Genomic DNA, 26,918 nt, shown 5'->3' with positions numbered 1-26,918 from the left:
GAGTGCAATTTTCCATTAACATCTTTTATAATCTAATAATTAATAAGAGGCCGGAGCTGGCCAAGCATGTAATTTAATTAGCGTATATTTTCTTCTTTCATTTTTAGAGACAAACATAATAGAAAAAATGTAGTCACTGTAGGTTTATCCTTTAAAAAAAAATGAGACGAGCCTCGCCAAATACAAATGCAAATTGCGGGACCCTCAATAATTGGTCGTAATAAATATTTAGATTTCTCGGGACGGACTGTTTAGCGAATTTCACTAACTTCCCCAAAGATAATAACGCGTTAGACTCTTTAGGCGCGATTTAATTAAATTACATTCTTAAATTCGGGTTCGCATTTATGTGACCCAAATCCAAATCTCAACGGAGTCGGAATGTATTAACAACCACGGGCGCATTGATTGTGACGTGGTTCGGAATGCATTTTCACGACGTTGCAATTCCATAAAAAATAATAATAATAAAAGCGGTTCAAACTTAATAAAAGCACACAAGTTATAACATGTATTAAAATCAGATATTTAGCCATTATAACAATTTAAGCGACCGTGCTAGAACCACGGGATCCGTGGGTGCCTAACACCTTCCCTCGGGTCAACAGAATTCCTTACTTAGAATTTCTGGTTCGCAGACTTCATTTGGAAAGTCGAAAATTTCCTCGATTTGGGATTCAAGATAAACCGGTGACTTGGGACACCAAAAGCCAAACCTTTCCCAAGTGGTGACTCTGAATTAAATAAATAATCTCATTTCGAATATTGTCACTTAAAATAAAAAAACTCCCTCGCGCATTTTACCCTTCGGGGCGAGCGCGCAAAAAGGAGGTGTGACAACTAGTAGTTTTTTCTTAAAGTAACAACACATATAATAGGTAACAACCATCCAAACAAGCCGCGAGCGAAGGAAAATTATTGTACTTTTCTTTCAACTTTTGCAATTTTATCATTTGTTCAATGTTTCAATTACAGCATTTATTCTAATTATAATAAATATTCTATACTTTATTTAATTAAATAATTGGGATTTATTCAAAAATCTTATGCTTTTTTTGCTTAAAAAAACCTTATATCGTATATTTCGGAAAAAATATTACAACTTATTGTGAGTTAAAACATAAATTAATTTTCATAATTGCACTAATTCTGAAATACTCCATCCGTTCCTAGGTAAATACTTACCCACACCGGATGTTTACACCAAACTATATTAATTCACTATGGTTAATTAATTTAATTAGATGAGAATGCATGTAATTTATCATGGTTAAGTGATTGAGTTCATATGCAAGACACATAATCATATATCTATTGATTTAGTGTAAACACCCGGTGCGGATAAGTTTTTACCAATTAGGATACAATTTAGAGTACGGGTCAAATGATGCGAAATTAAACATAGAATCTTTATTTTTTTTTTTAAAAATAAAATTTATATATATTTAGAAATCGTAAAAAATATTATAAATTATAATAACTAATAATTTAAAATCAAAAGCATGGTACAAAACTTCTTTTTGACTTTTGAAATTGTAAATGTTCACATAAAATAGGACAAAGGGAGTAAAAGTTTTGCAACATCTACTTTTCTAAAATGAAAAAGGTGCTATTTTTCCAATTTCTATCCAAACACTGTTTAAAATTTAGCCCAACATTTAAAAAGTGTTTTTTCAGGTATTTTAAATTCAGCTAACTCGACACAAGCTCTCCGTACTCATTTTCCCGATCACCGGCGTTGGTCAACTCAGTGAACTCAGCAATGGATTCTCCGCCGCCGGAAAACGCCGGAAAGGGCCTAAAACCTACTACTATCTCCGTCTACACTGACTACCTTTTGAATCGAATTTCCAACTACTTCCCGGCGACTAATTTTGTCAACAGGATTTCCAATTTCTACCGTGGCAGCAGCTCAGGCGCCATTAAACGACGTCGTAGGAAGACTTGTCTCCCTCTTCCTTTCCCTTCCTCCTCTTCTTCCCCTGAATCTTCCACGTAAGTCCTCTCAAATCTCTAAATTTAGCATTTCATATGTGCATTATCCACGGATAGGATATATAAATATAAATATAAATATCCGTATGGGTTTTATATGTGCATTATCTATATATCTATATATAGGTGGGGGGGGGGGTGAAAATTTCTAAAAATATATCTTTATTAGTGAAGGATGAGATAACAATTTGTTCATAAGAAAAGTTTCTAAGCTGGGGATATGCAGGGTTGTATGTGAGGCATCTAAAATTGTTGGTACATTGGAGGACATCATGGAGTGTCTCTTTCTAAATTTGCATTATGTCCAGAAGAACTTAGATTATTGGCAATCTAAAGCAGAGGTTAGCTATTTTGTTTGTTTGAAATTATATGCTTATACAATATTTTTGTCAAACAGAATTCAAGTTGAATTGTTATGTTTGTACAATTTCAGGGATCAAATGCTCTAAAAGCATACTTCATGGTATGTGAGAGAGGACCGTCTGCATTTCTCAATGGCACTGCTCAGCTGATACGCGATTGTGTTGGTGAAGGTTCTGGGGTGCAACATACATATTGTTTAGCATCTTCTTATATATCCGAGAGGATAAATATCTTGAGTAGCTTAAGATATCGTTTGGCTACATTTTTGGCCCAGGTTAGTCGCTTATCAAGTGACGAATAATCATATAACATTAGTTGGTAGTTTATTCCATCAATCTTTTCTTTGATGCTGTAAGAGTGTTCCCGTTATTAAAGAAAAAAGTGTTCCCTTTATTCGTTTTCTCATCCCATACTGGTTTATGTACATTTATTATGGTTGTGTAGAAAGGAAATGAAAATCTGAGCCATTTGTTTTGGATACCTTAAGAGTTGCTGAGCTTCTAACCAAGAGGGTAGGAACTGAAGCTTTTCAAGTTTAGGGTCCAGTTGGATACTGTAATTCGTCCACAAGATGATCCTTCAATTTTGATTTTCCTCTTTAGTCTACTTTACATTTTGCAGTGCCGTTCTCTATCAGTCCATATCCCCGCCTTCATACCAAACACATTGCTCTGCCTTACGCACTATTTTTTTGCTTTTATAGTTGCAATATATCTGTGAGACGATTTCCATAAATTTCTCATAACCTTTTCTCCGTTTATATCTCTTCATTAGGAATTGTCCGTATAAAATATGTCACTTTCTGGAATAAATAATATGTTTTTAATCACTTATCATAAGCGGTGTAAGATGGCTATTATTGAAATGAGTTTTGTCTTTCTAGTTAAAAGCTCTTTGCTATGTGTACCATAGGTTGGGCACTTCATTTAGCTTAGATGGCACTTTAGTGCAGCACCAAATTGCGTAGGCGCACATCTCAGTGCCCAAGGGCTCTATCTTGAGAGGGCAATAACAAATAATATGTAGCGTGTAAAACTAAGTTCTGTATTGATTGCTAAGGAAACATTATGGCACATATATTAGCAATTAAGAATAAGAAACTAGAAATTTGATATAAGAAAAGTAATCACTAATCTGAACCTGAAACTTAAAGGTATGCATCTTTACATATGCATGTTTTTTATCTTATTTCACATGAGTTTTACTGAATAATTTTCACTTAATTTGATTGGTCGATATATAGATTACTAGAGAGAAAAGAGTTTGGTTTTGGCATCATGTCCTATAGCATTCCACAGACTGGTGTTCACTTCTTTTTTTGGGTTATCAAGTTAAGATCTTGCTTCTTAGTTGGATGTTCTTGGAAGAAATAATCTCTCTAAGGAGTCGGTTTAATGTTGCATAGCTTGATGATTTAAGAATATTTCAATGCTGTATGGTAATTCTCAATTTATATCTTTCCTGGCATATGTATAGGTCTATATGAAGGTTGACAAAGCTGGTGAGGAATTGGTTAAGGATCCTGAGAGGTCATTATCAACATTATTGATTGAAATGAATGATCTATTTCTTAAGTTGGAGGCATCAATTGGCCATTTCCATGCAATGCGCCAGGTGAGGGAAATCGTGTAATGATAAGGTTTCCCGGCTAAAATGTTTGAAAATGACATTTGTTTTGCTAGCTACATGTTCGTCAAATATTTGTATTTGACGTTGTCCACTGATTGATTCTGCAGCAAAGCTCTTCTGTTGATGAAAGCTATTCTTTTCCCTTGATATTCGAGAAACTTCCAGAAGTAAATCAAGAAGGCTCTCGATGGACTGATTGTGAGATTAGAGATGCCATCAGTCTGATCTACCAAAATATAGACAGATTGAACACGTATTTAGCTGCCATTGTAAGAGTTCCCTACTGACTTTTATTGAGATAACTTTATCTTTTTATGTTAAAGCTCTGTTCATCTTCTAATGTTTTAGCTTTCAATTTAGTTTCATCGTCATCAAATTATCTGGGATGCTGTATAACGTACATATCATTCCTTGAAATTAGTTGTCAACTAAGATCTGCATAGCTGAAGTACATACATTAGTATGTATGTGGTTGGGATACAACACAAAGTCCTGAAAATTGTAAAATTCCAGATACAGTATTAGTCTGGAATACATCATTTGTTTTGTGTTCTCAAATCTCCATGGCCTTATTTCTAACCAACATTTTGTACAAAAAGCATTCATAAAGTTCAACTATGGAAAGAAAATTCGAATACAGATATTCCTCAAACATGCAGAATTCAAATCAAATTCAAAAACTGTATATTTAGGTCCCTCAATAGGGTTTTTATTTCTAAACTTTTGTTGTTACAAATCACCCCACAACTTTATTTTTCAAAATTTTCTATCTGGTGCCCCCTTGAAGGATTTATGTATCCCGGTAGAGGGATGCGCATGTCACAAAATAAATAATTCAAGAAAGGTAAAATACATAGTTTGTATGAATATAGTAGCGTCTCCCAAGTATTTGATACGAGCACGCTGTGTGCGTCGCCTAAATATCGGTTTTTTAATTCCCATACCAATATCATGCAATTGTTTTATTAAATGGCATGTCTTGGATAGATAGCCTAATGATTTTATACTGTGTAAAGGTACAAAGCAGACCCATAAATCTGTCCGCAGAGTAAAGAATACAAGAACATGAATGGACAATAGTATCTTACTTAGAAATCCAACTGATTTGTCACTCTCAAATTAAAATCTCTTTTTAATTGCCAAGATTTATCTTAATTATGAATTATCAAGTTTTAATGAAGTGGATTGTACTTGGGTTGAATCTGGTGGAGGTTGTTTGTCTTAGAAGTTATTATTTAAGTGGATTATGCTTGGTTTGCATCTAGTGAAACTTGTTTATTTTAGATGTCAGAATTATATGATTAGGTTGTATTAGGTAACATTGTGGAAGAAAATTGGCATAACTGATGTTTGCTGCAGTTATCAGGAGGCTATCTTATTGAAGGGGGAAACAAGGGATTTTGCTTCTATTCAATGCAGCACATTGCTGTCATATGTCTGGAAATTATGATCCCAATATCTTTTTATCTTTAAACGGGTGCTTGGTAGAGTGTGATGTTTAAACTGATATTAGGGCTGTCTTTTGGCTTTCATTAGTAAAGTACTAGGAGGTTTCTGTTCAAAGTTGATAAAAGATGAGGGAAGAAAGTGAAAAACAAGAGGTTGAAAATGAGGGTGATGAAGCAAAGCGAGCAACTTAAGTGGACTAGAACTTGATCAGTTATTACCGAAGCAAAAGAAACAGAAGTGAATAAACACAAATCTGGATTTGCAAAAGAGCTTTGTTATTTTCTTTATCACAGTTTTAAATCTTAATCTATATCTTGCCGGGTTTACTCTCTGATGCTTCTCTTTTCTTTTTGTTTCTTTCTTTTGGCTCTTGGGTTGTAATTACACACATATAGGACTCATATTCTCGTATTTTTTGGATGCTGGGTTTGCTGCTAACTTTAGACAGAAGGAAGTTTAGTGGTTGGCTAGATCAGGACAATTAAGCTGTGGCAATTCATAAATATAATGCTTCCTTAAAGGCTTTTGGTTCCAATAAGTTTAATAAAAGGTTCCCATACACAAATCTGTAGGAAAAGCATGTAGTTTGACTCTTCCTTTGAGGACTTTTTTTAATCAGATTTTTGAGGACTGTTTGTTTACCATTGATATTGAAGGTTACAATTCACCGAAAGCCCAGGAGAGTTACTCGTTACTGGATACCGTATACCTGTGGGATTGTCGGCATCTCTATTTGTTCATTATGGTTTATTCGCCATAGCAGTTTAGTAGGAAGCTCTGACATTGACAATTGGATTCGTGAGGCAAAGGACTCAACACGTAGCTTCTGGAATGACCATGTAGAGCAACCGGTAAGCTGTGTTCTTATATCAATCAAGCAACTATGCTTCAATGCCAAATTTGTTGTGTTGGCTGTGTAAATCCTTTACATCTTTAATGCACATAAGTAGGACTAGAACACATATTTCCTGATCGCATAGATCTAGGACTTTTTCAAGTTTTAATGAGAGCATAAAATTCTTGATTAATGTTTAATATCATATTAATCTGTAACTTTTGGACAATATTGATTGCTTTCTTGCTGATGCCAAGTAAAGATTACTTCGATTTTTTTAATCTTCTTGGATATGTAGATTCTTACATTGTACATGCATATTACACTAGGAGAATATTTACTCCTTGATTTTTCTATTTCTGTTTGTCTGATCATACTTGCTAAGAAACACTTCTTTAACTCGTGTTCGTCTGTTTTGTTTCCATCTTACATCTTAGTTCTCATTTATTCTCGGAGAATGAGATAGCATATCTAGCATATTTTAATGATCTTTGCATTCTGATGGACTTTTGAAATGATGAAACTCTTAATCTCTTCTAATTTTTGTCTTTTTTTGCTGACATGAGTAGGTTCAGCAGGTTAGTTAAGGCGAGATCTTATATTTGGTTTTGTGTTAATTGGTTTTTGTGCTAAATAGCTCTTGTTTTCACCAGCTTCTCTCTATTAGAGACGATCTTTTCTACACTTTCCGGAAGAGGCAGAAGGGAGCAATGGAACCTGAAGAAGTGCAGTTAACTGCTGATTCTCTACATAGGTTAGTTTAGTCAACTATAACTTCGTTTACGCCTTGTGCTCAATATGCAAACTCAGATAGGTCACAAGATACAGTAGTATGCTTTGCGAATGAGTTGCTTTTATTATGCTTGTAAATCCATTTTTTTTATCTGAAAAAAATATTGATAAGTTACTGGACTTCTATACAAGCCATATACTCCTTGGTTTTGAACTGTTTTTGCTGCTCAATACTCTTAGCTTGCTTTTATTATACTTGTACATACATTTTTTTTATCTGAAATAAATATTGATAAGTGCGGTTATCAAAAAAAAAATATTGATAAGTTACTGGACTTCCATACAAGCCATATACTCCTTGGTTTTGAACTGTTTTTGTTGCTCAATACTCTTAGCAATGACACAGAAGTAATCTTACCGGGAGAAGAAGGTTCTAAGTTGGACAAGCTCTTTTATATATTTTTTTAAGAAGCTATATGTTTTTAATTTATTTTTTGGATAAGCTCTTAAGAAGCTCTATGTGGCTGTAACTCCTCTGTAATAGATGTTTCTCCAGTTTGTTTTGGCCGAAAAATGCTATGTATTCTATTAGCATTTTCTTTCAACATTTTTTTGTAGAATATTTTGCGTGATCTTTGTTGAGAAACACCATGCTGCTTTATGGTCAATATGATGCTCTAGCAGCTAAGTTGCTTCGACACGGCAGTTTAGGTGCCGCACCCGTGTCGACACGATACTAGTATAGGTGTGGGTATGGGATCCGTACTGGATCTGGTCAAATAGTTTTGGGTACTTTGACCACGACGGATGGAAAAATTCGAGACGAGATACAATTTCAGAACCAAAACTAGGGTAAATTTAAAGAAAATAGCATACCTTATCTAGGAAATCAATTCTTTACGTATCTATAACTTGAGAATAAAAAAGAAATCCACACTTTACAAGTTATACGCAAGTATTCCACAAAATTTCTTGTAATTTAGAGATTTGTTTTTTTTATAAGGCAAAGTATTATTAATAAAAAGTTTACCAAGAAGGTACACAAAGAAGTACAAAACATGGCAGACAGCACCTACAGAGAGCACTCTATTACATCTTTCCCAACAAATCCAAAAATTCCAGATACTGATCCATACTATCTAATAAACACCTATTACACCAAAAAAATAGATTATGCAGACATAAAGTTTTGAGACTAGCAATATTGTTCTTTTTATTCTCAAAACAGACACTGTTTCTTTCTGCCGAAATGGTCCAGAAAATGCAATAGGGGAATGGTCCTCCGAAGCTGCTTCTGGGACTTTGATATCTTTTGCCCTTGCCAGCCATCAATTAGACTCCAAATGACACCACAATGGCCAATTCATCACATAATACTCAGATTGTTTTTGGAGAAGAGTGTAACCACTCTTGACAGAATACTTCATGTCATTGCTAGTTGTCTAGACCATGGCATCCTCTTTATCTTCTTCAACCACCACTGTCTGCAGTATTTGAAATAATTGTCCAACTTCTTCCAACTCCCAATCATGAAAATCTCTCCTATAATTTAGCTGCCACCCACTAGGAGAATAAAATTCAGATTGTGCTTTATTGGTGGAGCAGTTGTACAAGGTAGGGAATCTAATTTTCAAACTTACATCCCCCATCCACACATCAGTCCAAAATTTGATTCTGACACCATTGCCCAGCAATCTACTGACGTTACTCCAAATACCACCCTTTGAAGAACTTTGACACATAGGGGGACACCAACCATCTCTCTTTACGTATTTGGCGTTTATCAAATCCTTCCAGGTGCTTACTTTTCCATCATTGTACCTCCACAACCATTTATATAGTAGGCTTTTATTGTGTAATCTCAAGTCCCTGACCCCCATGCCTCCTCCCTTCTTATTAGTCATCACCTTATGCCATTTGACAAGATGAATCTTTCTTTTCTCTGCATTTCCTTCCCATAAAAAGTTACTCCTAATGGTGTTCAATTTCTTTTCCACCTTCACAGGCAACTGAAACAGAGACATCAGATAGGTTGGGATCCCATCCAACACACTTCCTATCAAAGTGAGTCTACCTCCAAGAGATAGATATTGCGTTTTCCATGGAGCTAACTTACTAGAACACCTATTCGGTACCCCCTGCCAAATCCTTTGATCATTTCTCCTAGCACACAAAGGGAGTCCCAAATAAGTAGTAGGAATCTGCTCCACGTTACAGCACATTTTTTCAGCTATTTCATCTATGCAGTGATTTGCGTTAATGCTGTATAAGCTGCTCTGGTTACTCGTTACTGTTATTGCATGTCATTCATCTTTTGGTTGTTATGCTTCTGTTACTATTACGGTTTCTACTGGAGTTACTAATGAATTGTCTTTTCTTGTTTTTTTTATTGCTTTCCGTCTTCCTGAGCCGAGGGTCTATCGGAAACAGCCTCTCTGCCCTATCGGGGTAGGGGTAAGGTCTGCGTACGCATTACCCTCCCCAGACCCCACTTGGTGGGATTTTACTGGGTAGTTGTTGTTTTTGTTGCTGTATAAGCTGCTCTTTGCTAGGTTTACTCTCAATCCTGTCACAACTTCAAAAATTAGGAAAACCCCTCTAAGATACAGGAATTGTTCTTTCTTTGCTTCACAGAACAGAAGGGTATCATCTGCATACAAAATATGGGATATATTACAGTTTACTCCATTTCTTCTACCAATATGCAAGCCCCTAATCCAGCCCAGATGCTCTGATTATTTCAGCATTCTACTAAATACTTCCATGACTAGAACAAATAAATACGGGGACAAGGGGTCACCTTGCCTTAACCCCCTTGAAGATCTGAAATAACCTTGGGGATTACCATTTATGGATATTTTTCTATTTTTATTTTTTTGAGTTATTTTTAACCAGATCCCCGCACCCGTATCCTTACTAGAATCTGTATCCCCGAATCTTAGAATTTACATCTCGAAGGATCCGACGTCTAGATCCGCACCCGCGTCCGAGTAACTTAGTCTAGCAGTGCTTGTTCTCTTTCACTCTTTTAATGGTTACTGCCTTGTCTTCTTCTCTTAAGTGCTAAACCGATTTCTCTTACGTACTTAGTGCTATGGGATAAACCTGTTACAATGATATTGGTTTGATATTGATTTGCAGAATGTTGCAAGCTTTCACTGAGCAGACAAAGGGTGAGAAGGCTCCACCTAATGCAACGGATCAGCAAATGCTTGAAATAGTAATGATGAGGTGTGGCTTCCTTCTGGGTTTTTTTGTTGCTTATTTAATATGTAGGGATTGAATAATACTACTCATTGTAGAGGATTGTATTTGCCTTCCGTTTTGCACGATATAGTTGCAACCTAATAGATTCATATTTCACCCTTGTTGTTTTTAGATTTTTAAGAAAATACATGCATGTTTTATTTTGATCCTTTCAGATGCTATGAAACTCTTGATATACAGGTCTTGAATTGCTTGTAATTACATGTATCTTTAGTTTCTATGTATTTATTTTTCTGGGATGAGGATCTACAAGTAAGGAAAGAGATACAGATCAGAATGAGTAACACAATATTTGCGTAGAGATGAGGATTTTAGAGGTTGTGAGCATTTGATTCTTGATACTAGAGCTAGTAGGTTAATATATGGGACAATGAGGATGGTAGACTGTGGATGTGGATGACATGGGGACCTCAAATATTTCTTAGGTATAGCTGTTTATGGGACGGCGTGTGGTGCCAATGGAGGTATTAAGGCCACTCAGAAGACCGACGGAATTATGAAGCCTAATAGTAATCACTGACGCATTGGGGTCAATTCGGTAGCTAATTACTCATTAATAACTATTTACTTTAGAGTATATTGACTTCTTTGTTGTATTCATCTCTCTGTTTCTTATTGTTTTACCAGAATATGTTTACATCTAATCATTGTCCTATCATCCGATCTGAGTTATTCCTTCCGTGTAGTCACTTGTTTATGCATCTCGTGTAATTTGGTTGAGTGTGGAGATATAACAGTTAACCTAATCTGACTTGAGATACTTTTGGTAAATAAAGCATTTTATGTATGTAAAACTGCACCAAGTAGGTGCAAGTATGTACAAGCGGAAATTCAATTCCTATTACAAATGGGGGGAGCTTTGGAATTCTAAAAAACTGTGCCTGTCATAACTTTTCAGTATTTACATAAAAAAGCCAGAAAATACAAGACCTTATATTTAAGATTGTGTATTGGTTCAGCCTTTCCTTCAAAGCACCTGTGATTTTGGTCCAGCCAAATTATCCAGCAAATGCGCAGGAGGATGGTAGAGTCAGTAGAGCTATGGCTCTTGATGTATTTTTCCAATGTCCTTCTAGACCACCACCATATAAGTTCCTTAACTGCTTTTGGCATTATGCAGAACACTCTAAATGGATTAAGAAACATGTCCCGGATCTGTTTGGTCACTTGACAGTGCAGAAGAAGGCGATTTACATCCTCTGCTTCTTTCTCGCGCAGAGAGCACCTATTACGAATGCTGAGCCCCTTTTCTACCTAACTGTTGTCTAGCTGATAATCCGAGAAAGATAATATACTTCCAGTGTGCTGGAGTTCTAAAAACTGGCAACTTTGAATCCTAGGTGCTGGCTTGGTTGGCTGATCAATAATCACCCAAATGGCTTCATGTTGCCTTGCAGTCTTCGGCAATCTAGAGAGGAAGTTCATAAGCCAAGGTTTTAGTGGGAAGTAAAGGCAGATAATCTAGATTCTCGTTGAGATACTTATCTGCATTTCTTTTCCTTGTCAAAAAACGCAAATAAGTTTTTTTTTTCCTATAAACAAATTACTAATGTGCATCTTTTTATAAAAGTTTTTTTTATAAAGTACTTTATGTGCATTTTAAAGGAGATACAGTTAAGGAACCCAGAAATCAAGCATCGGTTCCGGGAAGGAAATAAAGTAGCAGACCTCTTGTCGAAGGAGGGTAACAAGCTTTCCGACCAATTAATCAGGATGTACCCATATCCCCTAGCATTTGTTATTGAAGCTTTAACAGCAGACAAGGAAGGAAAAAAAATTCCTAAGAGTATTTCGAATAGTTTATGTACTAAATTGGCAAGTCTTGGCAATGACTATGTTTCCATAAGTAGCTATATCTCTACTTTCAGTACTAGCAGGGACTCTATGAGTGCTGCTACAACTTCTGTTATGCCCTCTGGGCTAACTTCTGCTTAGTGTTTAAATAGATATCTTTTGCTACCAAAAAAAATATTATATAGTTTATCTAATGGTCCTTGTCCTCTTCCAGAAGCAATTATCCTTGCAACTTTATTACAATGATTAGTGCTTCTTATGTTTCAAGAATTTGTTGTGCTGCTTGCCTGCTCAGCCAATTACAGGTTGTATCATGCAGATGTAAGAAGGGTTTTCAATATTTGGAAACTGCAGGACAAGTTTTTGAATGATTTGAACCTTTTGGTGTTTTGAATGATTTATAGAGCAGTGGTTAGCCGGCTATGTTGTATGGGACTGAGTGTTGGCCGGTTAAGAACTCACACGTCCCGAAGATGAAAGTAGCAGAGATGAGGATGTTGAGGTGGATGTGCGGGCATACAAGGATGGATAAAATTAGGAATGAAGATATTCGACAGAAGGTAGGCGTGGGCCCCATGGAGGACAAGATGCGGGAAGCAAGACTCAGATGGTTCGGGCACATTCAGAGGAGGAGCACTGATGCTCCGGTGAGGAGGTGTGAGCGACTAGCTGTGGTGGGCACGAGGAGAGGTAGAGGGCGACCTAAGAAGTATTGGGGAGAGGTAATCAGACAGGACTTGGCGCGACTTAGGATTACTGAGGACATGACCCTTGACAGGGAATTGTGAAGGTCGAGCATTAAGGTTGTAGGTTAGGGGGAAGTTGTGAATATTTATACACCGCACTAGGGTACTGCAGGCGCATTAGGGTCGACGAGGTCGTGGGGGCTTTGCGTAAGATGAGTAGGGGTAGAGCGACCGGGCCAGATGAAATTCCGGTTGAGTTTTGGAAGTATGTGGGTAGAGCAGGATTGGAATGGCTGACTAGGTTGTTCAATGTAATTTTTAGGACGAAAAGGATGTCGGAGGAATGGAGGTCGAGTACAGTGGTACCGTTGTACAAGAACAAAGGTGATATCCAGTGTTGTAACAATTATAGGGGTATCAAGTTACTTAGCCATACCATGAAAGTCTGGGAGAGGGTGGTAGAGGTGAGGGTGAGGAAGACGACGTCTATATCCGACAATCAGTTTGGGTTCATGCCGGGTCGCTCCACTACGGAAGCTATCCACCTTATTAGGAGGTTGGTGGAACAGTACAAGGATAAGAAGAAGGATCTGCATATGGTGTTTATTGACTTGGAGAAAGCGTATGACAAGGTTCCTAGGGAGGTGCTCTGGAGATGTCTTGAGGCGAAGGGTGTGCCGGTAGCCTACATAAGAGCGATCAAGGATATGTATGATGGAGCTAAGACTAAGGTTAGGACTGTGGGAGGCGACTCGGAGCATTTTCCGGTTGTTATGGGATTACACCAAGGCTCTGCGCTTAGCCCATTCTTATTTGCCTTGGTGATGGATGCTTTGACACATCATATTCAAGGGGAGGTGCCGTGGTGTATGCTATTTGCTGATGACATTGTTTTAATTGACGAAACGAGGGTAGGTGTTAACGAGAGATTGGAGGTTTGGAGACAGACTCTCGAGCCTAAGGGTTTCAAATTGAGCAGGTCTAAGACAGAGTACCTGGAGTGCAAGTTTAGCACGGAGTCGAGGGATGTAGGCGGGGACGTGAGGCTTGGGTCACAGGTCATCCCCAAGAGAGATAGCTTCAAGTACCTTGGGTCGGTGATTCAGGGGGACGGAGAGATCGACGAGGACGTCACTCACCGCATAGGGGGGGGGGCTGGATGAAATGGAGGCTTGCATCTGGAGTCTTGTGTGACTAGAAAGTGTCACCGATACTCAAAGGTAAGTTTTATAGAGCGGTGGTTAGATCAGCAATGTTGTATGGGGCAGAGTTTTGGCCGGTTAAGAACTCCCATATCCAGAGGTTGAAAGTAGCAGAGATGCGGATGCTGAGGTGGATGTGTGGGCACACTAGGATAGACAAGATCAGGAATGAAGATATTCGGAGGAAGGTGGGCGTCGCCCCTGTGGATGACAAGATGCGGGAAGCGAGACTCAAATGGTTCGGGCACGTGCAGAGGAGAAGCATCGATGCTCCGGTGAGGAGGTGTGAGCGGTTGGCCGTGGTGGGCACGAGAAGAGGTAGAGGAAGACCTAAGAAGTATTGGTGAGAGGTGATCAGGTAGGACATGGTTCGTCTGCAGATTTCCGAGGACATGACCCTTGATAGGAAGGCTTGGAGGACTAGCATTAGAGTTGTAGGATAGATGTAGTAGAGCTTTCCTTACTGCATGCCGGGGGTGAGGCGGGGTTGGATTGGGGTTGATCTTAGATGGTTTGCAGTTTATGTTGAACCCACACTATTCTTGTTGTTTATCTTAGATTCCTTAGTCTCTGGTTACTGTTATTCCATGTCATTCATCTTTTGATTTTTATGCTTCTGTTACTATAATGGTTTTTACTGGAATTACTAATGAATTCTCTTTTCTTTTCTTGTTTTCCTTGTTTTTCTTTATTTCCGTCGTTCTGAGCCGAGGGTCTATCGGAAACAGCCTCTCTGTCCTACCGGGGCAGGGGTAAGGTCTGCGTACACATTACCCTCCTCATACCCCACTATGTGGGATTTTACTGGGTAGTTGTTGTTGTTGTTGCACTAGAGTGAGACTAGCCAATTAGGAGTTAGTCTTTGGCTGCTACTGGTCATCTACTGATGCAGGGCTTTATCTGCTGGTTATTATTATGCCATCCATCTATTTCGTATTTCTTATATTGTTGTTATTTTATTATGAGTCTATTGTTGATACTAATATATCTTCTCTTGTTGCTTTCTTGAGCCGAGGGTCTCCTGGAAACAACCTCTCTGCCCCTCGGGGTAGGGGTAAGGTCTGCGTACATATTACCCTCCCCAGACCCCACTTGTGGGATTATACTGGGTCGTTGTTGTTGTTGTTGTTGTTGTGGTGGTGGTGTTATGGCAGAGTGGACCAGCTATTTTCTCATTCTAGTTAACAGACTGGGGTTTCTGATGTAACAGCAGAATCTTTAACTTTCAACCATAATAATCGTAGCTGCACCAGTTACAGTTGCAAAATAATTTTATACACTTTCCTGCTATATGTTGAATGTTTATTAATGCAATAATACAAGTTTGTTGCATAGCTTGGATATATGCTAACAGACTACGTTTGAAGCAGATTAAATTTTTTCTCACATTACTAGCAGTTGGGTCCACAGTACAGCAAGGTGTGTGCTTTTATGTCTATCTGCTAACTGATTCTTTATTTTAGGTATGAAAAGGAACTGATGCATCCAATTCAAAATCTTTTTTCTGGAGAGCTTTCTCGTGCTCTTCTTATCCAGGTAATATACTCCATACTCTTGTAATCAATTCTTTCTGGTTTTGGCATGTTTCTAACGTATCATTTCTGCATTACAGGTTCAGAAGCTGAAGCTTGACATTGAAGAGTAAGTGAGAGCAACTGATATGCTTGTTCTGAACTTCTGAGAGTTCAAGTCTTTTCTTATTTTCTTCTCTGATTTTCATACTTTAAACAGGGCTATGCTGGAACTGGATCAAATTCTTAGGGCCAATGAAATCAACTTTGCTATTTTAGCTGCTTTGCCTGCTTTCTTCCTCTCCCTCGTCGTGATCATGTTGGTGCGCGCTTGGTTTAAACAGGTACACTGGTTTCATTGTGTGTATGATTGTTTTTAGTGCATAGCTAAAGAATTCTCCTAAATGTTTGTGATCCTGGTTTTTTCATTTATATTTGATTTCCATTCAAGAATTGAGTTCACAATACGGTGATGAATTTTTTATCATACTTAGAAGTTCCTTATAGGAATATTCTGAAAATTGATCAGGAATACCCTAAGGCAGATCAGTGCAACATCAAAAGTTTGATGCCATTGTCACTTGAGAACCATACTAGGCAAACTAATTGTTAGAAGTCCAACGGACTACAGAAGTTGAATCTTTGCAACATAATATTAGTCCAATAAAAATAATTGTAAGACGGATTAGGATTTTTGTTGCATGAGAGACAAAGAGGAGGAACTGTAGGGAGAGGGGGAGCAGGGAGAGTATTCCAACTTTGCTTAACTGTGCTACTTTTGTATAAGGCCGTCTTTTCTACCCACACCCCGTTTACACAGTTCTTGAAGCCTCTGCTTTTGATGATATCAAGCTATGTCAGTTGGTTCAGCTACTACTCTTTCTTCTGTTGTCCTGTTTGTTGTAAGATTACTGAAGGAAAGGATGGTCATAAGTTCAGAGATTTCTCTACACGGAGTATTGGAGTATAGGAGAAAAATAAGGAAACCTATTTCCAATCTCATCAAAGAAAAAGATAGAGAAGAGTTTTCCAGAGAAAGAGATGGAGTGAAGCAGTTTTCTGATGAGGGAGGCTTGTTATGCAATTCACCAAAATAGTTTCATATTATATTATACAAAAATGAAATCTTTATAATTGTACGCAATTGTTTGATCCTACTGGATTGGGCACTTCCAATTCCATCTTAAACCTAAGAAGTGGACTCAATTGTAGTTCAGGACAGCTTCAGCGAATATTTTCTTCATTTCTCTTTCCCCCTTCTAAGTTCTAATGCTATTGACATGAGGAAGTGATTATTTTTTGAAACTATGAAGAAAGGAAATGGAAATTACTGGTTGAGATGTTTGATGGTTAATGTAGTTCTCTTTTTTTAAGAGTCTTGACATGCTGTGCAAAATCATATAATGCCATTAATTTTTGAATGAGATCAGGATAAGAGAGCAGAAGGCAGGGGAAGGGTTGCTCGAATTCAACGACGACTGCTAATTGTGGAAATAGAGAGAAAGATTATGCAATTAGAAAGCTGCAAAGATCAAGGACAAGTAAGGCCCTTTGAACTTTATCAACATCTTTATTTGATCCTTGTACACTAGTATTTGTGCCTTTGAGAATCTCATATTTCTTTCACTATCATACAACCCATTTTCATCTAGTAATTTAGAACCCTTCACTCAATTCCGTTCTCCCTAACAGTTATGTAGTAAATATCTTTTGGTCTCCAACAAGTTAACTAGGTGCTTGCATGTAATGCTGCCATAGCTTGGAGCTGAGTTCTTGTTTTTGTTTTTTTCTCTTCCCTATTTTCTTATTTTCCCCGAACCCTTCAGGAAAAAGATGCTCAATGCATGTTGGGGTTGGCATTATATTATCTGGATCGCTTATACTGTGCTGTGGAAGGACATGCAAGAGCAACTGGTGAATGGATAAGGTTTGTTTCTCTTTGTCCTTTATCTTAACCCTTGCTTTGTTCAAGGCATGGGACGTTTCGCCGATTTTGAAAAGTATATTTTCTGAAATGTTATAACTCTAACATGACGTTTGCATGTTTTATAGTTTGAGGCAGGATATCATCGATTTGGCAAAGCCAGATATTCAAACTGTGCATAAACTCAGGATTACATCACGGATGGAACGGGTATATGATTGCTTGCTTCCTTTACCAAAACGACAGTAGTTGTGCAGTCTTCACATTTACTGTTTTCATTCAAACAACTTTTTCCTTTTGTATAAAATGGGGGATGATGCCCCCTTACACTCTCCACCCTTTCCTTTTTGTTTTCTGGGGTGAGATTTTGTCCACGAGCATTATTTGCTGCTCGTTACAGTGTCCTCCACGAGATCTGAAATTGTAGAACTCAAGAGAGAACAAGCTCCTAATATATTCCCCAGCAAAGAAACGGGGAATACATCCGTTAAGGACTTATTGTGTTTCTGCAGCGACTTTTCATTTGACATGAGTTGTAAAAAAGATGCTCCCTATACGGTTTCCTTTGATTGACAATTGCTAACGCTCATATAAAATAGTCAAAGATTTTGGATTGCTTCATGTATGAACCTTCTTCACTTCATCTTACTCCTTTGGAGTCATTTTGTCCTTGTTGCACTGGCAACTTTCTCAAACAATGCATTATTTGAGGTAAGGTAAATAACTCTAAGAATACTTTGATCCTTTTTAGGTGATTTTGCTTCGCTTTTTTCAAGTCAGGGGCTGATGGCGGCCCCAGCTTCTTAAGTTAGGGAATTGTGCTAGACCAATGCTACGAACTTTTGGAATCCAGTAGTCTTTGTAAAGTCGATCATTATGAGTGCTACGATTTATTTGGTTGGAAGTCCAGTCGATCATTATTAGTGTTACGATTCATTCGATTGGAGGTTAATTCGATTTATAGCGTGATCAAATACTAGAGATGGCAATAGTTGCATTGAACCCAAACTCAAAAGCATTATTCTGCCTATGAACTAATTACACATGAATAGACCCAACAACCCTACTTATAAGAGGATTAATGCACGTTAGATATCTTTAAAATTAACATATTAAAAATTAATCAAAATCAAGTGTTGGCCGGTTAAGAATTCACACATCCAGAAGATGAAAGTTGCAGAGAGGTGGATTTGCGAGCATACAAGGAGGGATAAGATTAGGAATGAAGATATTCGAGAGAAGGTGGGTGTGGCCCCCATGGAGGACAAGATGCGGGAAGCAAGACTCAGATGGTTCGGGCATATTCAGAGGAGGAACACTGATGCACCGGTGAGGAGGTGTGAGCGACTGGCTGTGGTGGGTACGAGGAGAGGTAAAAGGAGACCTAAGAAGTATTGGGGAGAGGTGATCAGGCAGGACATGGTGCGACTTAGGGTTACTGAGGACATGACCCTTAACAGGGAATTGTGGAGGTCGAGTATTAAGGTTGTAGTTTAGGGGGAAATTGTGAATATTTCTACAACGCACTAGAGTGAGACTAGCCAGTTAGGAGTTAGTCTTAGGATGCTACTGACCAGCTACTGATGATGGGCTTTATCTGTTGGTTATTAGTATACTTTACATCTTTCTCGTATTTCCTATATTTCTTATATTGCTGTTATTTTGTTATTTTATGGTATTTTATGTTATGTTATGGATTTTATGTTATTTTATTTTATTATGAGTCTATTGATAGTACTAATATAGCGTCTCTTGTTGCTTTCTTGAGCCGAGGGTCTCCTGGAAATAGCCTCTCTGCCCCTCGGGGTACAGAGGCGAATTCAGGATTTAAATTTTATGGGTGCAACTTTTAAGATTTTTAGCATTGAACCTGTTATATTTCTTAAGTTATGGTTTGTCTACTATTTATTACAATTTAAGTGAAATTTTACGCATAAACTTATGATCCGCACCGAAAGTTGTGGGGTCAGTTGAACCCGTACCCACTATGGTACATCCGCCTCTGTCGGGTAGAGGTAAGGTTTGCGTACATATTACCCTCCCCAGACCCCACTTGTGGGATTATACTGGATTGTTGTTGTTGTTGTTGTAATCAAAATCAAAGACTATTCAAACCGTCTAATTTAGATACACGCAATAAATTAACCAAAAGCTTGAAATTTTGTTTTAAATTAAAATTAAAAAAACAAACAAACAAATAACCAATGAGATAACAATTTTTCAATATTCGATTTCAAAAAATAAAGTGAATATGTGTTGCTCTACTTTACAGAGCATTTAGTGGCTATGGTATCAGATGAAAAAGAAATCCAAATGATTTGTCTTTTCATGGTAGCATTATAGCAACAAGATCTGTTACTTCTCAAAGAGGCAAGTACTTCTTTCAAACTGTAATAAGGAAGCACAAAATTACTTCCTCTCATTGGCGAAGCCACATGGTTTCATCATCCTTCGTTGAAAAATTACACTGTAAAATAAAATTTACATATATAGAACTGCATAAAAGTATCATAAGTCACAATAATTAATAATTTATAATATTTATATAGTCAAAGAAAATCTTTTTTGATTCCCCAAATAGTAAAAGGCTACGGATGGAGTTAAGCCAATCATCGAAATGAAAATAATTGTGTATAATATAAGCAAACGAGAGGGGATGTAGCTCAAATGGTAGAGCGCTCGCTTTGCATGCGAGAGGCACGGGGTTCGATCCCCCGCATCTCCATTTTCATTCTTTTGATTACTTTCTTTTAATTGATTAAATCTGAATTATTTGTATATTAACAATTAAAATATAAAAAATTATCTTGTTATATACAGTTGATAACATTTTGGGAAAAGAGAAGCATCTTCTTCACTTAAATTAAGACATAATTGATTAAATATATTGTAAACGAAAGCAAGATTTGGAGATGGTATAGAGATGTTTAACATTAACCTAAGCCTAATATAGGACAGCTAAAATATTACTTTTACAAGAATTATAAGCAGGGGCGGATCTATAGAATTATGTATGATTCACGTACCCAGTAACTTTTGCATATATACTATATTGGTATTAAAAATTTCACTAAATTTATTCTAATATTTACCTCGGAACACTAATTCGTTGGCCAGTTATTCTTGTATATTAACTTGAGATTGCAATAGAAGTCCAAAAACTTCAAATTGTAGATATGCCTCATATTATTGGGTACATCATACATTAAGGGTGTCAATAGATATTAAAAACCGACTAAACCGATTTTTAGATTTATTTTAACAAAATCATAGGGTTTTATATAAATATATAATTGTACCGATAATTAGGGTAGATTTTTTATTTTACGAAAATAAACCGAAAAATACCAAACCGTACCGAATAAATTTATATGTGAAAAATATATTTATATATTAAGTTTAAAAATAATAAAGCATTAAATTTTTCCTATGGCCTTGGAATTATGAAAGAGGTTACAAATCAACAAGTAACTAAACTCAAAATCTCAATTCTCAAACCTATTATGCTACTTCTACTGACAGTAAATTATTTCCAGCATATTCACTAGCAAGACATGAAGTATTATGGCGATTATGAGTAGCAAACTACAATGTATTGAATATGCTTCCTTCCGTATGATTTAGATTTATCTTTATGAATATTTAATCTTCTATAGATTTTATTTTTGAGTCCCAACTTGGTTAATATCTTTCTACTCGTGTGATTTATATATTTTTTTTTTTGTCTTTGCTTAGTTTCCTTTACGCTGCTGTAGAATAGTTAATGGATCTATACTCTAGCCATTTTTCATGTTTTCACAATTCATCACTATTTAAACAGTAAAAATATCTACATAGTTTTATTAAGTCCTATAAAAGTATATATGTTATTGCATTCTACTTCTACTAGTAACTTTTTCATGATATTTAAAAAAATACCGAAAATTAACCGAACTGTACTGATACCAAAGAGAAACTGACATGGTTGGGACGGTTTCAAAAAGTCTAATTTTGGTTAAACATTATTAATTAACCGAAAAGTTAGTATGATATAAATTTTATAAAATAACTAGCCGAACCGAACTATTGACACCCCTATCATACGCTGGGCTAAGCCTCAATTTAAACTAACTAGATTAGACATTTTTTTACCTACACATTAAATACTAGTCTATATATTCGAATTCCCAAGTATATTTCTTATTTTTCCCTTAAATGTAGCTCAATAAACAATTTGACAGGTTCTTTAAGGATTTAACTTGTATATGAGAGACAGAATAAAGATTCTTTTAACAATATTGGGTTATCTAATAATCAATTACTTGTATTTTTTTTATTTTTATAATAAGCAATGAATTGATAACTTAAAATAAAATAACTTGTTATAACCGAGTAAATGATTCTGATACTATGAAAAATCTGTATAGAGCACGTATATGAATTGGTAGGGCTAAAGGCTCATGATATGTAAAAGAGCTTATGTATAAAAGATTATTTTGTTAATTTAATTGGTTTTTTTTTTGAGCCGAGGGTCTCCTGGAAACAGCCTCCCTACCCTTCGGGGTAGGGGTAAGGTCTGCGTACATATTACCTTCCCCAGACCCCACTTGTGAGATTATACTGGGTCGTTGTTGTTGTTGTTGTTGTTGTTGTTGTAGTAAAAGGCGACACCGTGAAATAAAAAGAGTATACAATTGCAAGAAATAAAACGAATCACTTACATTATACTGTGACTGTACACTTTTTTTTATTTTTCTTTTGATAGAATAACTATTTATTTCAACTGTATATTTTTACTTTTTCAGGTAAAATCTGTGAAATAAAATATTTTTAGAGCACCGTAATTTAGAGCTATATAAAAATATTATAGCCAAAATAATTAATTTCAAATTATATATGTTTTATAACTTTTTAGATGCCTTGACTATTTATTTCAATTGTATAAATCTTTATTTTTAAGTCAAATTCAAAAAAAGATTAACTAAAATTTTATTATTTTTAGCCAAATAAAAATATTTAGCCTAAATAATGTAGTTATATCCAAGTTTTATTATAAATTGTATTCGAAAAAAATTATCTAAAAGGTAATATTCTTAAAAAGGTAAAAATATATTTTACTTTTCAAAAAAATGCCACATATACAGAAAAATTCACATGGCAGGAGAGTGCACCCACACTTTTTGTCACATCAACGTCTAGGGGGGTAATGGCTCTCAAAAGGCTATGTTGAGGGGGTAATTAAGACCACGAATAGCTTAAGGCTGGAACTAATAATCCGTATCAAGTTTAAGGGGGTTTTAAGATATTTTGTCATTAAACAATTTTGATACTATAAAAAATCTTTATAGAGCACGTATATGAACGGGTATGGCTAAAAACTCATTGACATGTAAAAGAGCTTATGTATAAAAGATTATTTTGTTAATTAAATTGGTATTTTATTAAATCTTTATAATTTTAAAATCAAATATCTAATCTAATAATAATTTAATAAGAGTAGTAAATTTAATTAAATTATTACTCACTTATAGTCAACATAAATATTTTTTTCAAGGTTTCTTTTTTGTAAAAATAAAAAGCTAGGAGAATAAGAGAACCGTTTCCAAATAATTACCTACTTTTCCAAAAGGAAATTTATAAATGGCTGAATTTTATTTACCAAACGGTAACATCCAATATCTTCTCCCATAAGCTCACTACCGTCTAACGGCTAGTAAAAAAAAGCCTTTAAACAGATCTCAACCGTCCGATCATATCCAATCTAACGCTCCTGATTCAAAAACGCAAAAAAATATGACCGTTAAAGTCAAAAGCGCTCCTTTTCGCCCAATATAAAAACCCTAATAGTATCACCAAAATTCTCTCTTTCACTCACAAATATCTGAAGAGAAACTCAAAAAGAAAGAAATTTTGAAGAAGAAGAGAAATAGTGGCGACTCAAGATAGTGAAAGAGGAGGAGAGACGGGTAACGGTCGTCTCCAATCGTTTATTTCATCGATATTTGCGAGTATAGGTGGTGTTTTTAGTCAGTATAATAATCAAGAACAAGAGGAAGATCTTCAAATGGATAACAAAACTGTTGTTGTTCCTCACAATTTACCCAAAGGTTAGAATCAAATTCCTTGTTTTATTATTTTCTCTGCTTTTTTTACTGAATTTTAATTAAATTTCATCTGGGTTATTTCCTTTTTTTTGGTATTTTTAGTTTCAGCTGAATCTCGTTTGGGGTTTTTTTCCATATCAGTCAGAAAAAATGATTTTTTTTGTTTGTGTGCTTATTATAGTGGGTTTCTTGTAATATTTAGTATTTTTACATTGTTTTCCTATTTTTTACTGAATTTTCATTGAAGCTCATTTGGGGTTTTTCTTTTCCACAAAGAAAAACGATCTTTCAGTTGAAATATTAGTTTTGATGCTGAAATTTTTCTTGTTTTCAGACACACGTGATTCTTTTTTTATTTTGTGCTTATAGTGGTTTTTTTTTTTTTTGAATTATTTAGTATTGTTACATTCTTTTTTTCTTCTTCCAATTTTTGACTGAATTCCAATTGAATCTCATTTGGATATTTCCTTTTTTAGACCAAAAAAAACTACTAATTGTTTTGTGTGTTTTTGCTTATGGTGGATTTCTTGAAGTACTGTGTATTGTTATATTATTTGTTTTAATTAAGTTTAAACTGGATCTCTATGTTTTTTTGGGTTCTGATCTAAGTTTTGCTGCTGATTCATTCTTGTTGTCAGACATTCAAGATTCTTTTGTTGTGTGTGCTTATAGTGGAGCTTTTTTTTTCTGTACTGGAATAGATATAGAGAGTGGATTGAACTAGTTTAGGATTGAACTGTTCATTGATTGATTAAGTTGGTTTCTTGGGTATTAGTTAGTATCATATGATTATGGAACTTTCTGCTAATTGGTTGATTAATTTAAACCTTGAAATTCCTGATTCATTATCCTTTGTCTCATGAGAATTCTGTTATATCTGTAGGAGAAATGGGAGGAAAACAGAAAAATGGACAAGCCGATGGAAGAAATAGGCGTGCTCTCGGTGACATTGGCAACCTTGTGCCTGCTCCTGCTGTAGAAGGAAAGCCTAAAGCAGCTCAGATTTCTCGCCCTGTGACTCGGTAATACTAAACTCACAATTTTATTTATTTTGGAATTCAATCATCTTTAGGACTGAGGCCTAGTAGTAGTAGTTGTTGTTGTATTATCTTTGGTTATATATATCTGTCTGTTTTTAACTCCAATTGAATTCTTTTTCAGGAGCTTTTGTGCACAGTTGCTAGCTAATGCACAAGCAGAGAAGAACAAGGTGGAAATTTGCCTAAACAATTATAATTGTAAATGGTGTTTATGAAACTTTTCAAGGTCCTTGAAAATGGTGGATATAAGTTGTTTTCTGTTTTCTTTTTTCTGTAGAAAGCACTAGCAGAAATTGTCAATAAAGATGCACCAGCCAAGAAGAAGGCATCAGATAAGGAAATAAAGACTGTTGAGGGAAGTTCATTGAGCAAAAGAAAAGCAAAGAAGAGCGGAAAGACTCTCACTTCTACTCTCACTGCTAGAAGCAAGGTTATACACAACATTTTCTCTGTTTAGATCAATAGTACTTGGTAGTAATATCAAAATTTTGATAAAACTGTGTTCTTTCTCAGGCTGCTTGTGGACTTTCCAATAGACCAAAGTATGAGATTGATGACATCGATGTCGTGGATGCTGATAATCATTTGGCTGCTGTAGAGTATGTTGAGGATATCTACAACTTCTACAAGCTCACTGAGGTATATTTGTGAATCTCATTCTCTTGTTCTATTTCTGTTTAGAATCTCATTTCTCTGTGATTGTCTGATCCAGGGTGAAAGTCGAGTGGATGATTACATGAACTTTCAGCCAGACCTGAATCACAAGATGAGAGCCATTTTAGTGGACTGGTTGATAGAAGTTCACAGGAAATTTGAGCTTATGCCTGAGAGCCTTTACCTTGCAATTAACATACTGGACCGGTTCCTCTCGCTGAAGACGGTTCCAAGGAAGGAACTTCAGTTAGTTGGCATTAGCTCAATGCTAATTGCTTGCAAATATGAAGAGATTTGGGCACCAGAGGTAGTATATTATGCACATTTCAGTATACTATAGTAATTTGTTGTGTGTAGATTGAAACTTAGATATGTTCTTGATCTCTGCAGGTGAATGATTTCATTCATATATCAGACAATGCATATGCCAGAGAGCAAATACTTCAGATGGAGAAAGCTATTCTTGGGAAATTGGAATGGTATTTGACTGTTCCAACACCATATGTTTTTCTGGTTAGATACATTAAAGCTGCAACACCATCTGATAATCAGGAGGTACTATACTAATCTTTTTGGTTCCATCTTCTGACATAAATTCTTGTTTGGGATAATAGCCAGCGAATCTATATGTTTCGTATATTAAGTATAAATATACATATAATACATAAAAATATACATATACATACTGTTTTGACACGAATTCTTGTTTTTATCTCAACTTGGCTAATAATATTTCTGTTGCTTGTTTTAGATGGAGAACATGACATTCTTTTTTGCTGAACTTGGTCTTATGAACTACAAGACCACAATATCATACTGCCCATCAATGCTAGCAGCATCGTCCGTTTATGCTGCTCGTAGCACTCTCAACAAAACTCCATTATGGACTCAAACTCTGCAGCACCATACTGGCTACTCAGAAGATCAGTTGATGTAATTTTCCTCAAGAACTCATTTCAGTTTTAGTATCTTAATTAGGTTGATATTAAGTTTCTATAGTCTCATGAGTTTAACTAACTTTCTGTAACAGGGAATGTGCAAAGCAATTGGTTAGTTATCACTTGGGTGCTGCAGAAAGTAAGCTGAAAGCAATTTACAGGAAGTTTTCGAGTCCGGATAGAGGTGCTGTTGCCTTCTTCCCGCCAGCAAGAAATCTCCTACCTACTACTACTGATGCTGCTTCCTGTTCTTGATGAATTTTATTTTTAAGTTTGGTGGAAAGGTTTTGGGATCATGTTACTGTTGTGATCTCACTAGCTTTTAGACTAAGTGGTGTGTGATACTACTATTTGACTTTTGGAGTGTGGATTTTTTTGGAGAAAAGCTATGGTTGATTATGATTTTACCTACTAGTGAAGTCATGTAAATCCAGAATATATTTTTTTTGTGAATATAACTAGTTCATTCATTTTTTAAAAATGTGTCATTACTATTTCGTTTGTAGTTATTTTTTTAATTCTTTTTTTCGTTGAATGACACGTGAATACAACATGTGAGCAAATTACATGAATGTCAGCTTCTTTTAGGTTTCTTAGTACTAAACTCTTTTTATTCTCAATTTAGTACTAACTCTTTACAACATGAATCTCTCAAAAGTAAGTTTAGCTGTCAGAAGTTTCAAAGTCTCGAGATGATTGTAGTAAAACAATTTCCACCTTCATCTTTTGATTCTCTGCTCATGCAAGGAAAGATAATTTCTTTCTTCTTTTTAGGCCTTGACTTTTAACTTCTATATCCCCCAAAATCTAAGAGCA

At 35.9% G+C, this 26,918-nt stretch overlaps 2 protein-coding genes and 1 non-coding gene across 3 annotated transcripts; all 3 read left to right on the top strand.

Annotated features, from left to right (window-relative positions):
* Positions 1-1,682: 1,682 nt before the first annotated feature.
* On the top strand, positions 1,683-18,012 carry LOC104217264 (protein DGS1, mitochondrial). The gene is made up of 14 exons (XM_009767458.2): positions 1,683-1,995; positions 2,222-2,336; positions 2,429-2,632; positions 3,835-3,972; positions 4,095-4,256; positions 6,093-6,287; positions 6,925-7,025; positions 10,145-10,234; positions 15,416-15,488; positions 15,565-15,593; positions 15,684-15,807; positions 16,894-17,004; positions 17,290-17,390; positions 17,516-18,012. Exons 1-14 carry the CDS (start codon positions 1,763-1,765, stop codon positions 17,634-17,636), a joined length of 1,797 nt encoding a protein of 598 aa, XP_009765760.1. The 5' UTR covers positions 1,683-1,762; the 3' UTR covers positions 17,637-18,012.
* A 2,027-nt stretch (positions 18,013-20,039) lies between these two features.
* TRNAA-UGC (transfer RNA alanine (anticodon UGC)) lies at positions 20,040-20,112 on the top strand. The gene has a single exon. It is a non-coding gene; the product is annotated as a tRNA-Ala (tRNA).
* A 3,118-nt stretch (positions 20,113-23,230) lies between these two features.
* On the top strand, positions 23,231-26,583 carry LOC104217265 (G2/mitotic-specific cyclin S13-7-like). Its single transcript, XM_070156132.1, has 9 exons — positions 23,231-23,473; positions 24,354-24,492; positions 24,632-24,680; positions 24,788-24,940; positions 25,024-25,149; positions 25,223-25,471; positions 25,555-25,719; positions 25,916-26,097; positions 26,195-26,583. The coding sequence occupies exons 1-9, from the start codon at positions 23,431-23,433 to the stop codon at positions 26,355-26,357; spliced, it is 1,269 nt and encodes a 422-aa protein (XP_070012233.1). The 5' UTR covers positions 23,231-23,430; the 3' UTR covers positions 26,358-26,583.
* Positions 26,584-26,918: the final 335 nt, after the last annotated feature.

This window comes from Nicotiana sylvestris, chromosome 9 (genome assembly GCF_000393655.2).
Source record: "Nicotiana sylvestris chromosome 9, ASM39365v2, whole genome shotgun sequence".
Classification (NCBI taxonomy): domain Eukaryota; kingdom Viridiplantae; phylum Streptophyta; class Magnoliopsida; order Solanales; family Solanaceae; genus Nicotiana; species Nicotiana sylvestris.
Note: the sequence above shows the minus strand (reverse complement) of the source record. Positions and strands in the feature narration are given on the sequence as shown.